Source organism: Acomys minous (assembly GCF_964271855.1).
Source record: "Acomys minous genome assembly, chromosome: 14".
Taxonomy (NCBI): Eukaryota; Metazoa; Chordata; class Mammalia; order Rodentia; family Muridae; genus Acomys; species Acomys minous.
The window spans coordinates 14,641,446-14,659,291 of NC_140496.1; the positions used below are offsets into that span (position 1 = coordinate 14,641,446).

Genomic DNA, 17,846 nt, shown 5'->3' on the forward strand with positions numbered 1-17,846 from the left:
GATTGGCATCGTTTTTCTCCTTCATGTGAGGATGGAGTCAATAAATATCACAAATCAAGACTAACTCCACATGGATTAAATGTCCATTGTGACATCGCTGCAGTTCAGGGCTGTGGGCAGTCATGACAGCAGCAGCATCAGCATCTGGCATTGCCTTCTCTGCCATGTTACAAATGTTACATAACCCTGTTTGAGCCACATAACGACCCTTATGGGAGCCATAATCACTGAAGAGGTTTTACAAGAAGTATTATTATCACTGTGGATGCCCGCTTGATCGTGCTCCCATGTATCTGACTCCAAAATTGCACTTACCATCACCTGCTAATTAACCTCTTGGTGATTATGTCAGTAAATTGGGAATACGATGGTTTTCTTAAAGATATCCTTACCGCGTTCTCAATGTGTCTCACTTAAGCACCCTCAGGGAAGCTTTTCTGCCTCAGATCCCTGACTCTAAAGTTTATTTATATGGGGTGCTCTCTTATTTTTTTTCACACAAGCTTTCTTATGTATGCTCAGGCTTGCCTGGAACATCTCATGTTGTAGAAAAAGATGACTATAACCTCCGGGACCCCCTGTTTTCTACTTCCTGTGTGCTAGGGTTTAGGCCTGCAACAGCACACTTGGAACCTCTTGATTCTGTAGCTATACCTTTATTTTTGTTTGTGAAGCTTATTTGAGACAAAGTGCATCTTCATCCCCTATTAGTCATATCTTCAAGGGGCACAGCATCACTTAAAGCCGCACAAGGACAGATACCCTCTCTGTCTGACCCAGTTTGTACTTTAATTTCTTAAGCTGGTGCTTGCCCTACAAGAGGCCCTCCGTTTAAAAAAAAAAAAAAAGGCCAGTGTTGTTGGATGATACTGTGGAAGGGGAGATTTTACTTATATTTGCACTTCCATTTTCTACCCAATTATAACACACATTGGTCACATGGCCAGAACTTACAGCCCCCTGTAAAACCCTTTATAACTGTATGTATGCATTCCAGCCTTTTAGAGAAGACTCGCTCTTTGCAATAAAATGTACTTAAAAAGAAAAAGAGCTCTAAACACATGCCTGTGTCTCTAAGCACTTTTCTATGTTCCTTTACATGGCTGCACTAACAGAGGTACAGTTTTAAACGGAAAGGTCACAGATGAACAGGGCTGTTAATAAGGATGTGTTATCAATGCAGTACACCACAGGCTGGCTGTCTGGTGGATGAGCCCAAGCAAACGGGGCAGTATAAATATCCGGACAAGCTCCCAGGACAGATTTATGACGCCGACACACAGTGTAAATGGCAATTTGGAGCCAAAGCCAAGCTGTGCAGCCTTGGGGTTATGAAGGTATGTTTCCTTGTGATTTTTAACTTGCATTAAGGATGTGCCATGTGCCTGTGTACCTACCAAAAGAATAAACATTTGGTTTGCCGAGGCCAAAGGTTAGCATCTGGGTTATCTCGAAAATGTCATTTGTTTGGCATGATAATTAAGTGGTAATTTTCCTGTCAATGAATTATCCAGGCTTATCCCCCATAGACCATGCATGCCTGGTTTGAATACCAGTTGTCTGAGTCCTTGGAAGAAAATTTCTCCCTTCTTACATGCAGGCTTTTATTCCTCACAGTAAAGCTGAGAATGGTCGCCCTTTCTACACACGGCTTTCGTTGCCTTTATGTGCATTAAAGGAATGTGCTAAAAAAAAAAAAAAGTCACCATTACATCAATAAACACATCATGCTCTTCATAGCATAAAAAAATGATTACAGCAGGTAACTCTCTCTGACACCAGGATGTTGACAGTGTCTTTAATACTCTTAGCATAGTTTTTGCACTGACTCTTGGAAGCAAGATTACAGCAAAGATAAGTGAGGAAATAGAAACTAGGGTGTAGAAATAAGAGAACCCGAGTTGCCCTCTGTCAAAGAAATGCACTCCTGACAGCTTTGTAGTCCCAACACCAGTGAAACATGCCACAGTTTACAAGTTAGTTTATTCCTGGCTTCCAGTGGGAAATACAATATGTAGAAACAGGGAGGTCAGTAACGTCTCCTTTCCCTTACTGCTTTCCCACACCTTCTCTCCTCCTCTTCCTCATCCTCCTCTTTCACTGTTCCTTCTCCATCACTATCAGCAGCAACACCGCTCCCCTAAGCGCTGCCATCGCCACCATCACTCCCGGTACTCTCTGTGTGACCCTCTGTCCCAGGAAAGGCATTCCATCGAGAGATTTATTGTACTTGACCTCCATCTTCAAAAACACTTTGAAGTAAAAGTTATTGCACCCCTTTCACCTACATGCCAGAGAAGGTATCCAGCTTGCCCCACCCCCCACAAACCACCAAACTTTCAAATGATGAAATCTAAACGAAACAAATCATGTACCTGGAAGTTAAGCCTCCTCCTCTCTTTGTTGGACACCGGGTTTCCTCAGCCTAGCCGCTCGGCAGCCGCTAGTGTGGTATCTCTGTAGTTTTTATGCTTTCCAGTTAAGATAGCTCACCTGGGAAATAATATCTGTCAGGGCACAGGTTTGACATGGAGCTATGTAAGTTAATGTGATTTTAAAGCATCACTATTAAAGACTAATCCACAGCTACTCTTCATGGCACACAGGCTTTACCTCAGTAAATGTTTATGTATGATAGGTTTTTTTAAAAAATGAGCAACTTTAGAGGTGTTTGAATTTGCCCGTTAAACCATAACATGAAGTGGAATAACCCGTTCACTGTGCGGAAAGAAAGCATTTGTCTCCTGAGCAGGCCCTCCGTTCACTGCATCCCAAGCACCACTAGCTTTATTGATGGTAGATGTGCACACTGTAAGTACAGAGCAAGCACTCACTATGGTTCCCTTTAGAAGTACAGAAAGGTTCCTGACTGAGCAGCATTCCGCCTGGATCACGCCTGCTCTGTGTCAGGCAGCGAGCTGGTGTCAGTGCCTTGACGGAATCATTTTCTGGTGCCACCTCATATTTTTAAAAGATGGTATCTCAGTTTGAGCAGACCCTGGAAAGCATAGTGAAGGGAAACAAAAATTCTAAGTGAAAAGGCCCGAAATGATGAACGGCTCGGAGATGTCTGGGTGTCTGGGAGGGAGCTAGGGAGTCTGGGTTAGCAGCGACTGTTTAAGATGCCGACGGATGGAGAAGGTGACGTTGATTGATGGCTCTCAAGTGTGGACTTGTTTTCCCTGTGAACTAGCTTTCAGTATGTTCCTAATCTTGCTTATAACCTGAGTCATGGCCACACCTCTAATAGTCATACATAGTGTCCTGCTGTGCTGTGACACACACAGACAGACGGACAGGCACATGCGTGCGCTCATGCACAAGCACGCACATGCACAGGAACACATAGACACACACACACACACACACACACACACACACACACACACACACACACACGCACACACACACACACATTTTTTTTTTGCATTTCTCTCCAACACCTTTATTGAGCTGCCATTGCTTTTCCTTTCTACCTTTTCCCTTCAGTCTTCATGAACTTCTCTCCCTCTCATTACTCCTACAATGCAGGCTTCCATGGTAGTTGAAAGCGTGCATACAGGACTGGAGGAATGGCTCAGTGGTTAAGAGTACTTCCTGCTTCTTCCAGAGGGACCCGAGCTCAATTCCCAAACTTACACAGGGCTCCTTATAACTTCCTGTACTCTAACTCCCAAGTGATCTGGCAACATCTTCTGGCCTGTGGGAGGACCTACACTTACATGCAAACACACACACACACACACACACACACACACACACACACACACACACATACACACACACACATACATACACACACACACACACACATATACATACACACACACACACACAGGGATAGAGGATAGAGTCAGACAGACAGACAGAGAAACAGAGACAGAGAGTTTAAAAATGAAAAAAAAGCTTGTATGCATACCTGCACATACTGTGCCTTTAGGAGTTAGGCAGACCTGGAGTTAGAGTCTTATTCCAACTTTGACTGGAATGTTGAACTTCATCCTCCCTTGGCCTGCGTGTCCACATCTATAAAGGAATAAGGTCATGGCTCCCTGGATAACTCGTGAGGACTGGCCTCTGGGTCCAGTTGCATCCTTCTACATATAAGAGTGTCCTCTTGATCCGTTCCTCCATGCTCAGCATCATGGCCACCAGTGTACTTGACTTTTGCATAGAGATAGAAGTGTCGGAGACAATTTTATCTTATTTTTTACTTGTGCCCACTCTCCCTCTTCTCCCAGACTCAAATTCCTTTTGCATAGCAAATCTCACTGACCTCTGTTCCTTCCCACAGTGTTTGTATGGTCAGTTTGAGCACTGTAACACAAGTCCTAAGGCAAAGCTGCATATGGAGACAAAGAAGTTGCTTTAGGGGGTAGCTGAGGGGTGCTTCATGGGTGCTGTACTGATGGTGGTCATACCTAATGAGGGTTTTCTTAAATGTGTCATATTGTGGATGGTGTCTATGAAGGAAAATAACCCCACTGCAAGTGTTAAGCCAGACAGAGATAAAGTGGAGCCAGGCCCAGGCCCAGGGTTTTATAGTGCCCTCTACTCACAGGAGAGCTAACCAGGTTCATGGGAGAAATGCCTTAATCCCTACTGTGTGAAATTTCCTGGGGAGATATAAACACTTCACTATCTCCCCTCCTTCAAGAGATCAAAGAGGTCATCCCATCCAAGTCTAGCTTAGTGGACCGAGGATGTTGTTAGGTTTCCTTACAGGTCCAGAGATGACTCAGAGACAGGAAATACCACACAACTGCCCACCTAGCATGGGCAGTCACTTGGGAAGGCTGTATCCCATTCCTGGGGCTCTCTGCACAACTTGGTGGCAGTGTGGACAGTTGAAGAATCTCTCCTTCTCGGCCATTGGGTATTGCCAGTGTAACCTTGGGACACGACTCCATGACTCTTAAAAATAACAGGAACTTCCAGAAAATTATGTTTCCGGTACTTCCTGGCCCCCAAGAGCCTCCCTCCAGGAAGGGGGTGTTGTAATCAGAAGGAAATGGCTGCACAATGACCCCTGTCAAGGGCACACCTTCGCTCACCTGAAGTCTTCCCTCTAGACTCCAGTTGATATGACTCTGCCTTCCAGCATTGGCATACTGCTGACTAAGTTCCTAATATATGAATGCTGGGGAACTCAAACCACACCCGGGGAAAAGCCGTGTGCATGACAAGGAGTTGCTGATATGACTCAGCTCTCTATGTCATTTCGGCAAGCCTAAAAGATGGTTACCGCCCTAGCAGTCGACAATGAGGAGAACATCCATTCAGTGATTATACACCCAAATAAATAGCTGCTGGCTCACCAACCTGAACCATGACGCAGGCGTCAGTGTGTGTTTGCCGGTGATTTTCCTGCATTGGACATGAGTAGAACAAAAAGAACAGCCCAGAGTTGATTCCTGGCTCAGTATCTACGCCCCCCCCCCTTACCATCGCATAACTAGGGCTCAGGCACTAAGTTGATTGGCCCATGGAGAGAGAATCTGAAGCCAGATAGAAATTGTGTGGGAGATACTTGAATATTAGTGAATGATTTCGTGCCCATCATGTCAGAGAGCATTTCTCCCAGAAGGCAGTGGGATATGGGTGTGTTTCTTCTAAGAACTTGACAGTAGGCTTATAGAAGGGGCTGTAATAAATTCATGATCTTTCAACTTCTTCTACTTTTCCCTATTAACGTGCACCCCAGGTATATCAATGCCCTTAGACACCTTTAAATGTTTTATTTAATATGCCCTTTCTCATGTGTAGGAGCCCTTGTCTCTGGATTTCCCATTCTAGAATACTGCGTAGCTTTCTGTATGGCAAACATGCAATTATTCTGTACTGTTAAAGATGTAGCCCAAGAGATGCCTGTCTTTCTCCCCGAGATCTTTTTAACACTACTTCCTCTGGGCTCCATCTTATGTCTCACCATTATGAACTTGTAGTTCCACATTATAGTCATCTGTACTTATTTTTTTTGCCCTAGTTGGTGCAAAATCTACTTACTATTTGTCTGATAAGGCAGTAAGTCCTCCATAACTGGGCTCGTGACAATGGCCGAGGCTCACAATTGTAGGCATTCCCATTTTCCTAGAGTAGGTTTGGTTCTCATCTTCTCTCTCATCCTTTTCCCTTGCGGAGGAAGCACGGATGCTTGATGTGATAGAAATGGCCTCTCTGGCTGGGGAGACGGCCCAGAGGGTAAAGTGTGAGAACTAGAGTTAGATCTTCAGCGCCCACTTAAAACCCAGTGTGTTGCAGCCAGCCTGTCATTTCAAGGCTCACAAGGCAGAACAGGGCATCTTTGGTCTAAGCTGCTGGAATCAGTGAACTTCATCTTCAATAAGAGACCCTGTCTCAATTGGAAAAAAAAAAAGTGTAGGGTGATTAAGGATACTGACATTGGCCTCTGGCCTCTAAATGCATATGCTACATAATGCATATGCTATACATGCCCCTCCACAGTCAAACATGCATACACACACACTTATGCATGCCAGGCACATGTGTGCATGCAAAAAGGGATGACATATGGCAGTGCACACCACACAGCATTCCTAGCATTGTTTGTCTGTGTTGTCTGGCTGTAGGACCCACATCTCTCTTCTAACAATCTTCTAAAGATACCTTTTCTCCAACAGAGATGTTGGCTTTTCCCTCTACCTGCAAAAGGGAAATGCAGCAACTTTAACACTGTAGACTGTGTTAACAGATGAGCTGCCCACAGGTTGTAGCTATTTTCCAATTCTTCATGGTCTGTAATTCATTTTTTTCCAGATCTCTCTGACTCTAGTGTCCCATTAATTGTGGAAAATCCATGGCATTATTTATTATTTCCCTTGAACTCAGCAGTAAGGAAACTGAAGTTAAATAATCTAAGCTCACACATAGAGCGCCAATAGGAAATAAAGCAATGAATTCCCAGCTTCTGAGTCAACATGGGTTGAATTCTTGATTATATTTTTTGAATGAACTCTTTGAACACTTTGGGAAGATAATCATTGATTTGTGTAGAAATAGCTACATCTTTAGATACAGATCTTTACTCTTGGATCCAGAAAATGTAAGAGTTTTGTCTGACAGAAACTATAGAAGCTACTTAAGACAAAAAATATTTATTCATTGGTTCCCTTAGCTAATACTTGACTGACAAGAGTCAAAGACTGGAGGCACCCTCAGAGTGTTCTTTAGGCAGCGATCATAAAAAAAGAAAGATGTGTTCATTTCATTAAGAAACTATACACAGAAACATGGGAAAGTAAAAACTACATGCTGAAAAAAATGCCATGTTGAATGTAGTGGCTCACACCTGTAATCCCAGCACTCAGGGAAGCAGAGGCAGGCAGAGCTCTCTGCGTTGGAGCCTAGCTTGGTCTACAAAGCAAGTCCAGAACAGCTAAGGATACACAGAGAAACCCTGTCTTAAAAGGGAAAAAAATGCTAGGAGTCTACTTGGTAGAATTCTACTCTTTGAAATTTAAAGACAGATATCTGACATGTATCAGAATGGTAGTTACCTTCAAGAGGGGCATTTTGGAGGGTGACAATAGTGTTCTGTTTTGATTGTAGTCGTGTATACACTGGAATGAATATATATATATATATATATTATGCACTTTTTCAGAGCTTTGAGAACCATATGCTCAAATGAGTGCATATTATTGCAAATGATACATTAGCAAACTGGGTTCTTAAAATGATGGTCAATGGCATGGTCTTTTGGTTGCTGCTTTTTAACTACTGACCCTGCTTAAAAGCTTGGGTAGTGAGATTTAAATATAATGTGTTTCAGTCCCAGCCAGGAGAGACTTGCTGCTACCAATAGTTGAAGAACTACTCTGGCTTTTCCTGACTCTCATTTTTCCCACTAGCCCACTGAGGAGATCAGTTGTGTTGTCATAAAAGGGGAAACTCTTAGCAACAGGACTTGGATTTCTGTTGTTTATTTCTTTTTTTCTTTTCTTTTCTTTTCTTTTTCAGTAGCGGATTTAAATGCAGAGCTTCCTGCATGCCAGACCAGTGCTTTCTTGGACCTATATCCCCAGCAATTTCCAATTTCATTATATTTGTTTTAGAATATTTTTGTCAGAGCCCCATAATATTTTTGAGATATATTCTCACTATGTAGACCAGGCTGACTTCAAACTCAAAGAATCCCACCTGCCTCTGCCTCCTGAGTGCTGAGATTCAAAGTGTGTGCTATACCACTGGCACATTTTTAGTTAATGACTCCTCTTAAGAATCCAGGATTGTTTGCTACCAGAGAGGATGTTTTCTAGTTATAAAGGCAGCCATTTTAATTCAAATACTGACTGTTGAAAGCCTTTATTGATGTCTGCCTTGTGCCTTTATAGCAGTGGCACTGTGTTAGGAAAGACACTTGGAGACGATTATAAACAAATTATTGGTAAAATGATTGGGGATAGAATAGGTTGAAGGTTGATTGAATGGTAGCTGATTAGATGTTAATTAGGGATGTAGAGCCCTTACGTAGCATGTGTGAGGCCCTGACACACAAACACAAATTCACAAATACACACACACACATATACATACATAGGTGGTGTGTGGGGGGGAGAGACAGAGACAGAGACAGAGACAGAGTAGTGAGTCCTCAAAGGGAGCCACTGCTAGGCCTTCAGGTCATTGGGGATACAGATAGAAGAAGATGTGCAAAAGCTGGTGTTTGCAGCAACCCGGAGGTGCTTTCAGAGTGCTGAGCCAGTGTGGATGGAGGAGCTGTAAGCAGGTGTGCTAGTTACTGTTAACAGTCATCTTGACACAACACAGAATCACCTGGGGAAGGGAATTATCTCTATCATACTGGCCTGTGGTGATGTGTACCGGGTGCTATCTTCACTGTTAATTGATGGAGAAAGACCCAGCCCACTGTGGGCAGCACCATTCCCTAGCCAGGGGGTTCTGAACAGTATCAGGAAGGAGAAAGCCAGCTAAGAGCAGACAAGCATCAGTGCATTGATTCTTTCTCTGATCTGACTGTGGATGAGCTATGTCTACATGCTTCAAGGTCCTGGTACTTTGACTTCTCTGCTGGGTGAGCTGTAACCTGTAACTGTTATTTGCTAACTCAGCTTCCCTCCTCCGATTTGCTTTTGGTTGGGGGTTCTATCACAGCCAAGGGAAAGGAACTAACCACAACAGCAAGAGTAAATTTGTTAGATATGAGATCAGAGCGATAAAGAGGCTTCAGCGACTGGCTTGGAGAGGGACAAAGATCTAGATTTTCATCAAGTGAAGTGTGACAGCATCGTATGATTTGAAGTGAGAAGTAACACGAACCGACTGACTTACATGGAAGGGCCCCCTCCCGCGCACAAATCTGGTCCAGCAAATCTTTCTATCGTGATGGAGACTGTCTTCTGTTTTTCAGTATGATAGCCACATACCATACCTGAGTCTTGAAAACAAGAAATGTGTCTAGGGCAAAAGTCATAGTCAGCTATGGGCCATCGTATTGGGTAGTGCCCTGTTGAGAATTTATTGGGTAGGGATGGAAGGAAATAAAACAACTAGTCTTGTGATAAAGGATATAACATTAAGGCACATGCATAGTGCCTGCGAACAGGGTGGCAGCAATGGGTGTGGGGAGGGTTGTTTAGATTCGGGCGATATTTTGAAGGTAAAGTCAGCATGATGGTGCAGCCTAAGGACTGGTGAATGTCTGGCTGTGTATACACTCTATAGACCTTGAGTTTTCGGAGGCTTTCTAACATTTTCAACGTGTCATATTTTACTATAAGGAAACTTGTCTTGTGGAATATAACCAGAGAGCACGGGTCAGCAAATGACAGGACCCAGTACAGCCAGCACCGCTTAAATATGTGGTCTTGTTGAGGGTGGGGGGGTGGGGGTGGGGGGTGCTGGGATCATATCCAGGCAACATGAGACCTTAGGGTCTCTGTGGTTATTTCTCTTTCTCTTAAATTATGACTTAAGTCCAGGTAATTATAGATAAGACAGAGTGGCACAGACTGAAGGGGGAGAAAGAGGGAGGTGCCAGCAGAAAAGTGCAAGCTCCCATTTTTTGTTTACTTTGTAAGGGAGTTTTCTCAGAGGGTTTTTGTGGTCGTTAAAGCACGTCGTCGTCGGCGGCGGCGGCTATAATTACATTTGACCTCTGCACTTCACCACAGGGGAAATAACATGTCCGTACAGCCTGTCTCCTTTCACTCTGGAATCCCTGTGTTTTGCCTGCTCTTCTCCAGCTGCCCCTCGTCTCAGCCCTGTGGCTTGGCTTTGGTTGTGGTGTCTAGACCCCCCCCCCATCCCCCTTTCTTTCTTCTTAAGGTCTCTCCTTTTCTTTGCTCTGTGCTGGGATTGGTTTGATGGCTGCTATAGGTATGGGTTATGGCTCTCCATTGGCTGTAGAAAACAAACTTATTTTATCTTTAAAGTTATGGCTTGAACTGACACTAGGATTGGAGAAGCTCACTAGCAAAATGACCTTTGTTCCAAGTGATTGGAAGATGCTTCTAGCCCAAGTCCATAGGACTGACTTGAACTGTTTCCATGGAGACCTTTGGTCCTCTGGTCTGACCTGCATTCCTCACATTGCTTGCTCAATAACTGCCTTTGACTCTAGAGTACCTTGATAATGGAATTCTATATAGATGGAAGCCCTGGTTCTGTTTGTTGAGAGGCTGCCTCAAGACTGTGACCTTGTAGGTACAGTGTCAGAATTAAATCACCACATTACTGGAAAAATCACAAGGTTAAGAGAGATGATGGTGGCAGTAATAGCCAACACGTTAGGAACTGTGTGTGCCAAGCAGCATGGTCCCTGACCATGTGGTATGTCATTTATCTTGAGGACCCCTCTCTGTGGGGCCAGGTGAGTTTGACATCTTTTAGAGTGACAACCAGAATAAAAAGGAACCTGTAGCTTTGTAGCAATTCTAAAACATGTCAGGGACACAGACTGAGTCAGGATTGCCTTGCTGTTCTTTTTTGTGTGTGTTGTTTTTTGTTTTTGTTTTTGTTTTTTGAGACAGGGTCTTTCTGTGTAGCCTTGGCTGTCCTGGATTTGCATTGTAAACCAGACTGGCCTCGAACTCAGTGATCTGCCTGCCTCTGCCTCCCGAGTGCTGGGATTAAAGGCATGCACCACCACGCCCAGTTTGCCTTGTTCTTGATCTGGTCTGCTACTCAGGCGATTGTCATCAGAAAACAGATCGCTTAGGCCCGGTGAGATGGCTCTGAGAGTAAAGGCACTTGCCACTAAGCCTGATGACCTGGGTTTGATTGCCAGAACTTATATGGTGGAAGGCTACCTCTACACATATGTACACACCACACACATGCACACACACACACACACACACACACACACACACACACACACACACACACACATCTACCTCTAAGATACAAACTGTCAGTGTTCTGGACATTAACTGGTGCACCACCCCCATCACTAACACACACGAGCATGCAGGCTCCACACAGAACTTCCTGTTTATCTACTTGCTGCGACAAATTGCTTTGCTGCCCCCGACTTAACTTGCTAGTGCTTTCTGACGAGTCTGTTTGATTGCATCCACCCCAAGATTAAATACTGTCCCCCAAAGCTTTGACTGTTTGCATTTTGTGTGTATATATATATATATATCAGTCTTACTCCCACTTTTCTCCCCTTCCTTTCAGGACATTTGCAAATCACTCTGGTGCCACCGCGTGGGCCACAGATGTGAAACCAAGTTCATGCCTGCAGCAGAAGGGACCATTTGTGGTTTGAGTATGGTAACTGCACTTGTTCATCTGTAGCTCTAAAAGGGTGCTGAGGTCAAGAGAACTGTGACCTTGGCATGGCACATTTTCTTAGCTGCGTTCTTTTCGTCCCACCCCCCTCTGGCTTCTCTTTAAACTAACACACATCACCGAGCAAAGATTATAAACCAGAATTCCCATATAAAACAGTTCATTCATTTTATGGAGGTGTTTTTTTTTAAGATTTATTTATTATTATGTATACAGAGCTCTGCCTGCATGTACACCTGCAGGCCAGAGGAGGGCATCAGATCACATTATAGATGGTTGTGAGCCACCAGGTGGTTGCTGGGAATTGAACTCATGACCTCTGGAAGAGCAGTCAGTGCTCTTAACTGCTGAGCCATCTCTCTAGATGCTTTTGTTGTGCTTCTCTTTTGTAAATGTGTCCTTGAGTCTTAAGTGTCTCCATGGTCACTCAACTAATAGGCTTCATTGCATTCCATTTGTGGGATAAAGTTCATGTCCTATGAAAGAGCCCCAGGTGGGCAGGTGTTCCCATAGTAACGGAAGTGACCACACAGACTTTCGTATTCACTTCTGCTGTCTTTTCCCAGGGAGTTCTGGCAGGAAAGGTACCCTTGGCATAGTACTGCATGAAGCAGATTCAGCAAGCCCATTTGAAGGACCACATTAGAGGGTTAACTTACAATGAGATGGTAGAGGTGTGCTGACCTCTGCCATTCACTTTCTCAAAACACTCCTCACCTGGATAGAAGAATTGGTCATCGCAAGTGATTTCAATCCCTTGGTGACTATTGACCATCAACCATCAGGATAAGGCTCCAAGGATATAGAGAGGAGACAGACTGAAAGGTCAGTCGTAATCTTCCAAGAACCCATAGCAGCAGAAGGGTTTCTGTCCTCGGTCGTCTCTTCTTTGTGCACTCGCTGCTGTCACCCAAATGAAAGAGCCTTGGTTGGAATCCAGGTTGAATGTCAAGTGTACTGCAATGCGTATACACACCAAAGTGGACACTGGAGAGTCTATTGAGAGAGTGCAGAAATAGAGGCGGAGTGAGACATACGAAACTAAAATGGATGAAAGTCAAGTTCTTCCATCTCAAAATGTGTCTGCAAAAAAAAAAATGGGGAAGGTCTGAGAGCTGCGTAGATGACCGCTGAGTCTTCCAAAGGATCCATGTTCAATTCCCATCATCCACAGGGCAGCTCACAACCGTCTGTTACTCCAGTTCCAAGAGTTCTGACATCCTCACATACACATATAAGCAGGCAGAACACTAACGTACATAAACTAAAATAAATCAGTTAAACATTTTTAGGGGAAAAAAAAAGGAAGATGTGCATTGTCGCACTCTATATTAAAAGATTTTGAAGCAAGACACTAGAGCTCAGTATGTAGTTCTAGCATTTGAAACACTAAGACAGGAGGATGTCCATGACTTTGATGTCAGCCTAGGTTGTGTAGCAAGCTCCATGACAGCCTCTTCCTGGTTGTAGGATCCTGGTTAACAAGGGAAAGAATACATTTTAAAAGATGTACAGTGCAGTTGTCATGGCTAGTTGGTACCATTGAGTATTTGAGAAACACTAGGGATGTGTGTGCTGGCTGAGGTTTAGAGGGGTATCATTTAATATTTATATCTTATATGTAGAATTTTATGTATGCATATGTATTGCTGCATCCAGATGTAGAGGTCTGTAAATTCTCATTTGTCCCACAGCTTGCAAAGGCAGTCGGCCAGCAGCCTGACCTAGGACCAGGGTGAATACTGAGATCATGACACCCTAGTCCATTCAGTGCTTGAAACAGAAATAAAGATATGCATTTCCAATTAAAAAATTAGATGAAAATCGGGGGCTACTGGCCAGTAGTTTGCTTTGTCAGAAGAAACAGGATGAGTCCTTTGTAGGTATGAATCTAGACTCTGCAGTGGGTGTTCTGTATGTGTCCCTGTGTGACAGGGCAAGGCAGAATTCCCTACTAACTTCTCATGTGCCAAGTGCTCTTCAATTCCTAAATGCTTGAAGGGTGCTAGGAGACTTGGCATGCACAAGTCTCCCGCTGTTCTTGGGACAACAGGGCCACTTGCTTTTCTGTGGCGGCTGCTGATGCTAATGGGACCACGGGCTGTTGCTTCTTGTCCAGTAGAGCCCAGTAGAGGTTCCATGGTTCCCAGTGCAAACGATGCGTGGCAGCAGTGGGCAACGCCCTCACATGACCAGTTGATTCCCCACAGCTTATGTCATCTCAAACTCTGAAATAGCAAATTAACCCAGGTGAAAGAGAAGCTTGTAAGAGGGGGATTGATTGTCTTGTACATGGCAAGAATTTAAAGACAGGAAGAACTGTAACTGAGACAAAACTCACATCTACAGAGCCGCACAGTGAACAGCCATGGAGGCAGAGTGGGAAGCTGCAAGTCAACAGCCCCCCCCCCGTAATTCTGCAACCGAACCCCACTTCTCAGTAGAACCTGACATCACCTCACCTCCAGCCCTTCGGATCGCAGGCCAGAGGTTACTCAGCAAAGTGTACAGTTCTGCCAAGTCTTGCGGGCCTTGGCTCGAAGTGAGAACACATCAAGGAAAAAGAAGAGGCAGTATTAGCAGAGACAGACACGACCCCTGGATAAAGAGCAGGAGTGGGGGTGGAGAGCGAGTGCTAGCGGAACCTGAGCTTGCTAGAAAGGAAGAACTCACACTGGAGGCTAACACAGAAAACAACCCTCCCGCCCTCCCACCCACCTGTGTGAATCACAGCCAAACAAGAGACTTGACCCAAATCCATCTAAGACCTTGAAGATGGCCAGTCATCAGAGGGTCCGAAATGGGCACCTTCTAGGAATAGAATTTGTTCACTCACACAGAAAGTTACTGATTTCATATGAGATTAGGATATGATGGCTGAAAGAGGCAAATCACATGTACAGTCAGCTGTACCCTGCAACTGCTTTGATAGTGGAATCATCACAATGCATTAAAATTGTTCTATAAATAGCACTGTCTTCACAGAGCAAGGATGTATCCTTGGAACTCAGTCTGACTACTCGAGCCACTGTACAGATTCCTCCCTGTATGTTTTCCCTACATAGGCAGGTTCACAAGGCCTGCGCTTCTCAGCGTGAGCATGGGAAATGCCACGTCTCTTCAGAGCAGTGGTCCTCAGCCTTCCTAATGCTATAACCCTTTAATACGGTTCCTCATGTTGTGGTGGCCACCGACCATAAAATTATTTCATTACTCCTTCATAACTGCAATGAACTGTAGTGTAAACACCTGATATGCAGGATGTCTGATAGGTGACCCCTGTTGGCATCGTGACCCACAGATTGAGAACCCCTGCTCCTGAGGAAGACTTGAGAGTGCAGGGAGCAGCCATCACAGTTACTGAGCAATCCATAAAGCACAGCAAAGAAAGGCTGTGTCACAGGGTCACCCATTGTCTCTCCTGCCTTCCCAGACCCCATTTCCCTTTCTCATTGTACAGCTGTTTGCCTCTCCCTGAACTTTCCCAGGTAGCCTCTAATGGGAACCATGTTGCATGTTCTTTCTGCAGTGGTGTCGGCAGGGCCAGTGTGTAAAACTCGGAGAGCTGGGGCCCCGGCCCATCCATGGCCAGTGGTCGGCCTGGTCGAAGTGGTCAGAATGTTCGCGCACTTGTGGTGGAGGAGTCAGGTACCAGGAGAGGCACTGTAGTAACCCCAAGTAAGGCTTTCCAGTGGCCTTTTCCTTCCTTCCTTCCTTCCGATTAAAAGCAACCAGCCAAGGTTTTACTGTTTACCTATGAAAGCAGAGTGCACTGGGGAGTGCGGTGGGAGAAGGCGCGGTGTGTAGAATTCAGAGCACGACAGAAGAGTCACTTTGTGTAAATGTAATGATCAAAGGCTCCAATCGTCCTCTGAACTTCTTTCTTAATTTGAGCCAAGGCTCCTCAGCTCAAGAATCAAATATCTGAGCTGTTGTACAGCCGGAAGGCTTGGTGAGTGGAATGTGCGTGCCTCCAACAGATGAACTGAGGGTGCGTAATGATTTTTACCTTGCAGGATAAGCTTCCATTCCCGCTGATAGACCTGTCTGGCTTCTTAAAAGATACCCGAAACAGAACCCACATGTTGTTACATGTGAAATTTCTGAATATGGGTGACACATTCTAATTTTCTCTAAAAAGAAACCAAAAGCCGTTGGTGAGAACTAATCAGAGCATACAGTCATGTTGAAATCGGCCTGTAGTCACCTTCAGGGACTCTGTGGTCCAGTAATTGTGGGACCTGGGAAAATACAAGGGTAACTCAGAAAGACTCAACTCACATTTGAGATGAATATTTCCTTTCTGTTGTGATAGAAAGTCCCCAGAAAACTCACTACACTTTCCTAAGAGTGACTTTAGGAAAGTCACTCAAACTCTAAGCTTGTGTTTATGTACAAAAATAAGATGCTGTTTCCATCTCAGAAGATTTGAAGGAGTTAGGAGTAGTGTCTATAAAATTCCTCAGTGCCTGGGGTGGTGATGTACACTTGTAGAGGCTGAGCCAGGAGGATGAAAGGTAAGAGGATGAAGGCAAATTGGGGCTGCACAGTAAAAGAAAAAAATTAATACTGAGGTGGGGAACACTGCATAGCGTGATCTGAGAGAGAGAGAGAGAGAGAGAGAGAGAGAGAGAGAGAGAGAGAGAGAGAGAGAGAGAGATCTTATATTGAGAGAGACAGAGAGACTGAAACAGAGGAAGACATAGTAAAAATATATTTTATATAGAGAGAGGGAGCAGGCAGGAAGGCAAGCAGACACCAACAGATCTGAAAGATAAGAGGCATCCAATAGACACTGAACAAAAGTTTTTGAGGCCCATGTGGCTTTCACAGTCCCCAGCCTCCCCAGGAATATAGGATCACATGTTGTCACCCCACAGAGTATGGTAGCTACAGAGGCATCTCTAACAGAATGCTGTAGAGAGGATGCTGGTTTGATGGATGGCTGTCCCTAGAGGTTAAGAACACAAGCCATGGCGCCCTGCACCCTGATCCTACACTGCCAGCAATGAAGCCACCAGCAACTGGCTCTCCTTTCCCCCCAGGGTCCTCTATGCACACGAGGTCAAGATGGCACAAACACCAGCTGAGCTGAGAGCCATAAAGTGCTCTGCAAGAGGGCCTGCCCTGCCACAAGCGCTGTTTGGGGAACTGCAAATCAAAGGAGATAAGGAAATCAGTGTAGAAAAGAGACTTTTCCAAAAGAGACAAATAGCTGCTCACCTGAGTCAGCAATCGAGTGCTATAGAGAGCTCTCTTGTTTCTTTTTCCCAAAATACAAGATGCAGGTTGGAGATAATTAGATGCTGTCTGCTTGGTGCCTCTTGGGATATCTTAAGCTATCCTAGAGCCTACAGTAATATAGTGGTCCCAGTAACCCAGAGCTATTCAAACCAGGCATTATTGCCTATGTGTACAGGTGCCTGCAGAGACCAGAAGAGGACATCTGATCCCCTGGAGTGGAGTTCCAGGAGGTTATGAGCTGCCAGGCGTGAGTGCTGGAGGTGTCCTCCCTTTGGTCCTCATCAAGAGCAGAGTATTTGAGTGCTCAGCATCTCCCCACCCCCAGGGCATCTTTTTTATATTTCGAGATCATCAGCATCCAGGGCATCTTCCATCCTGGTGCTAATGGGATTACTTTCTGTGTTTTTACTCTTCAATTTGTAACAAAAGAATATGTCTTTGGGCATTGTCTCCAGTCCCAAAAGGAGCAAAATGTATCTATCTCTTACTGGGACTCCTCAGATTCAGTACCCGAATTTAATGGGAGTGAGGCTTGGAACCCATTCATGATTTACCCCAGATTATGCAAACCAACTTTCTGATACTTCAACGATAGCCAAAGGGCTGGATATCACTGTTCAAAATCATGCTTATACTGAGTTTTGTAGCATATTTCCTGGGTCTGGTTTTCATATAAGACCATATTTTATAATCTCAATATTTTCCCTAAACAAGAAAGATATTACATAACTTAATAAATAGTCGGCCAGTGGAGTTTAGGAAAAAACGCCCCTGGGATTTAAATGAAAGCCTTTCTCATATCTATGGGGTTGAGAAATCTCTTT

General features: G+C 44.5%; 1 protein-coding gene across 3 annotated transcripts in view; it reads left to right on the plus strand.

Annotated features, from left to right (window-relative positions):
* The window catches only part of ADAMTS18 (ADAM metallopeptidase with thrombospondin type 1 motif 18), a 139,920-nt gene that overhangs the window by 79,342 nt on the left and 42,732 nt on the right, over positions 1-17,846 (plus strand). For all 3 annotated transcript variants that reach the window (XM_084757318.1, XM_084757319.1, XM_084757320.1), the window contains 3 exons: positions 1,184-1,337; positions 11,665-11,760; positions 15,308-15,456. In XM_084757318.1, the coding sequence (XP_084613444.1) occupies positions 1,184-1,337; positions 11,665-11,760; positions 15,308-15,456 (399 nt within the window). The remainder of the gene's footprint in view (positions 1-1,183; positions 1,338-11,664; positions 11,761-15,307; positions 15,457-17,846) is intronic.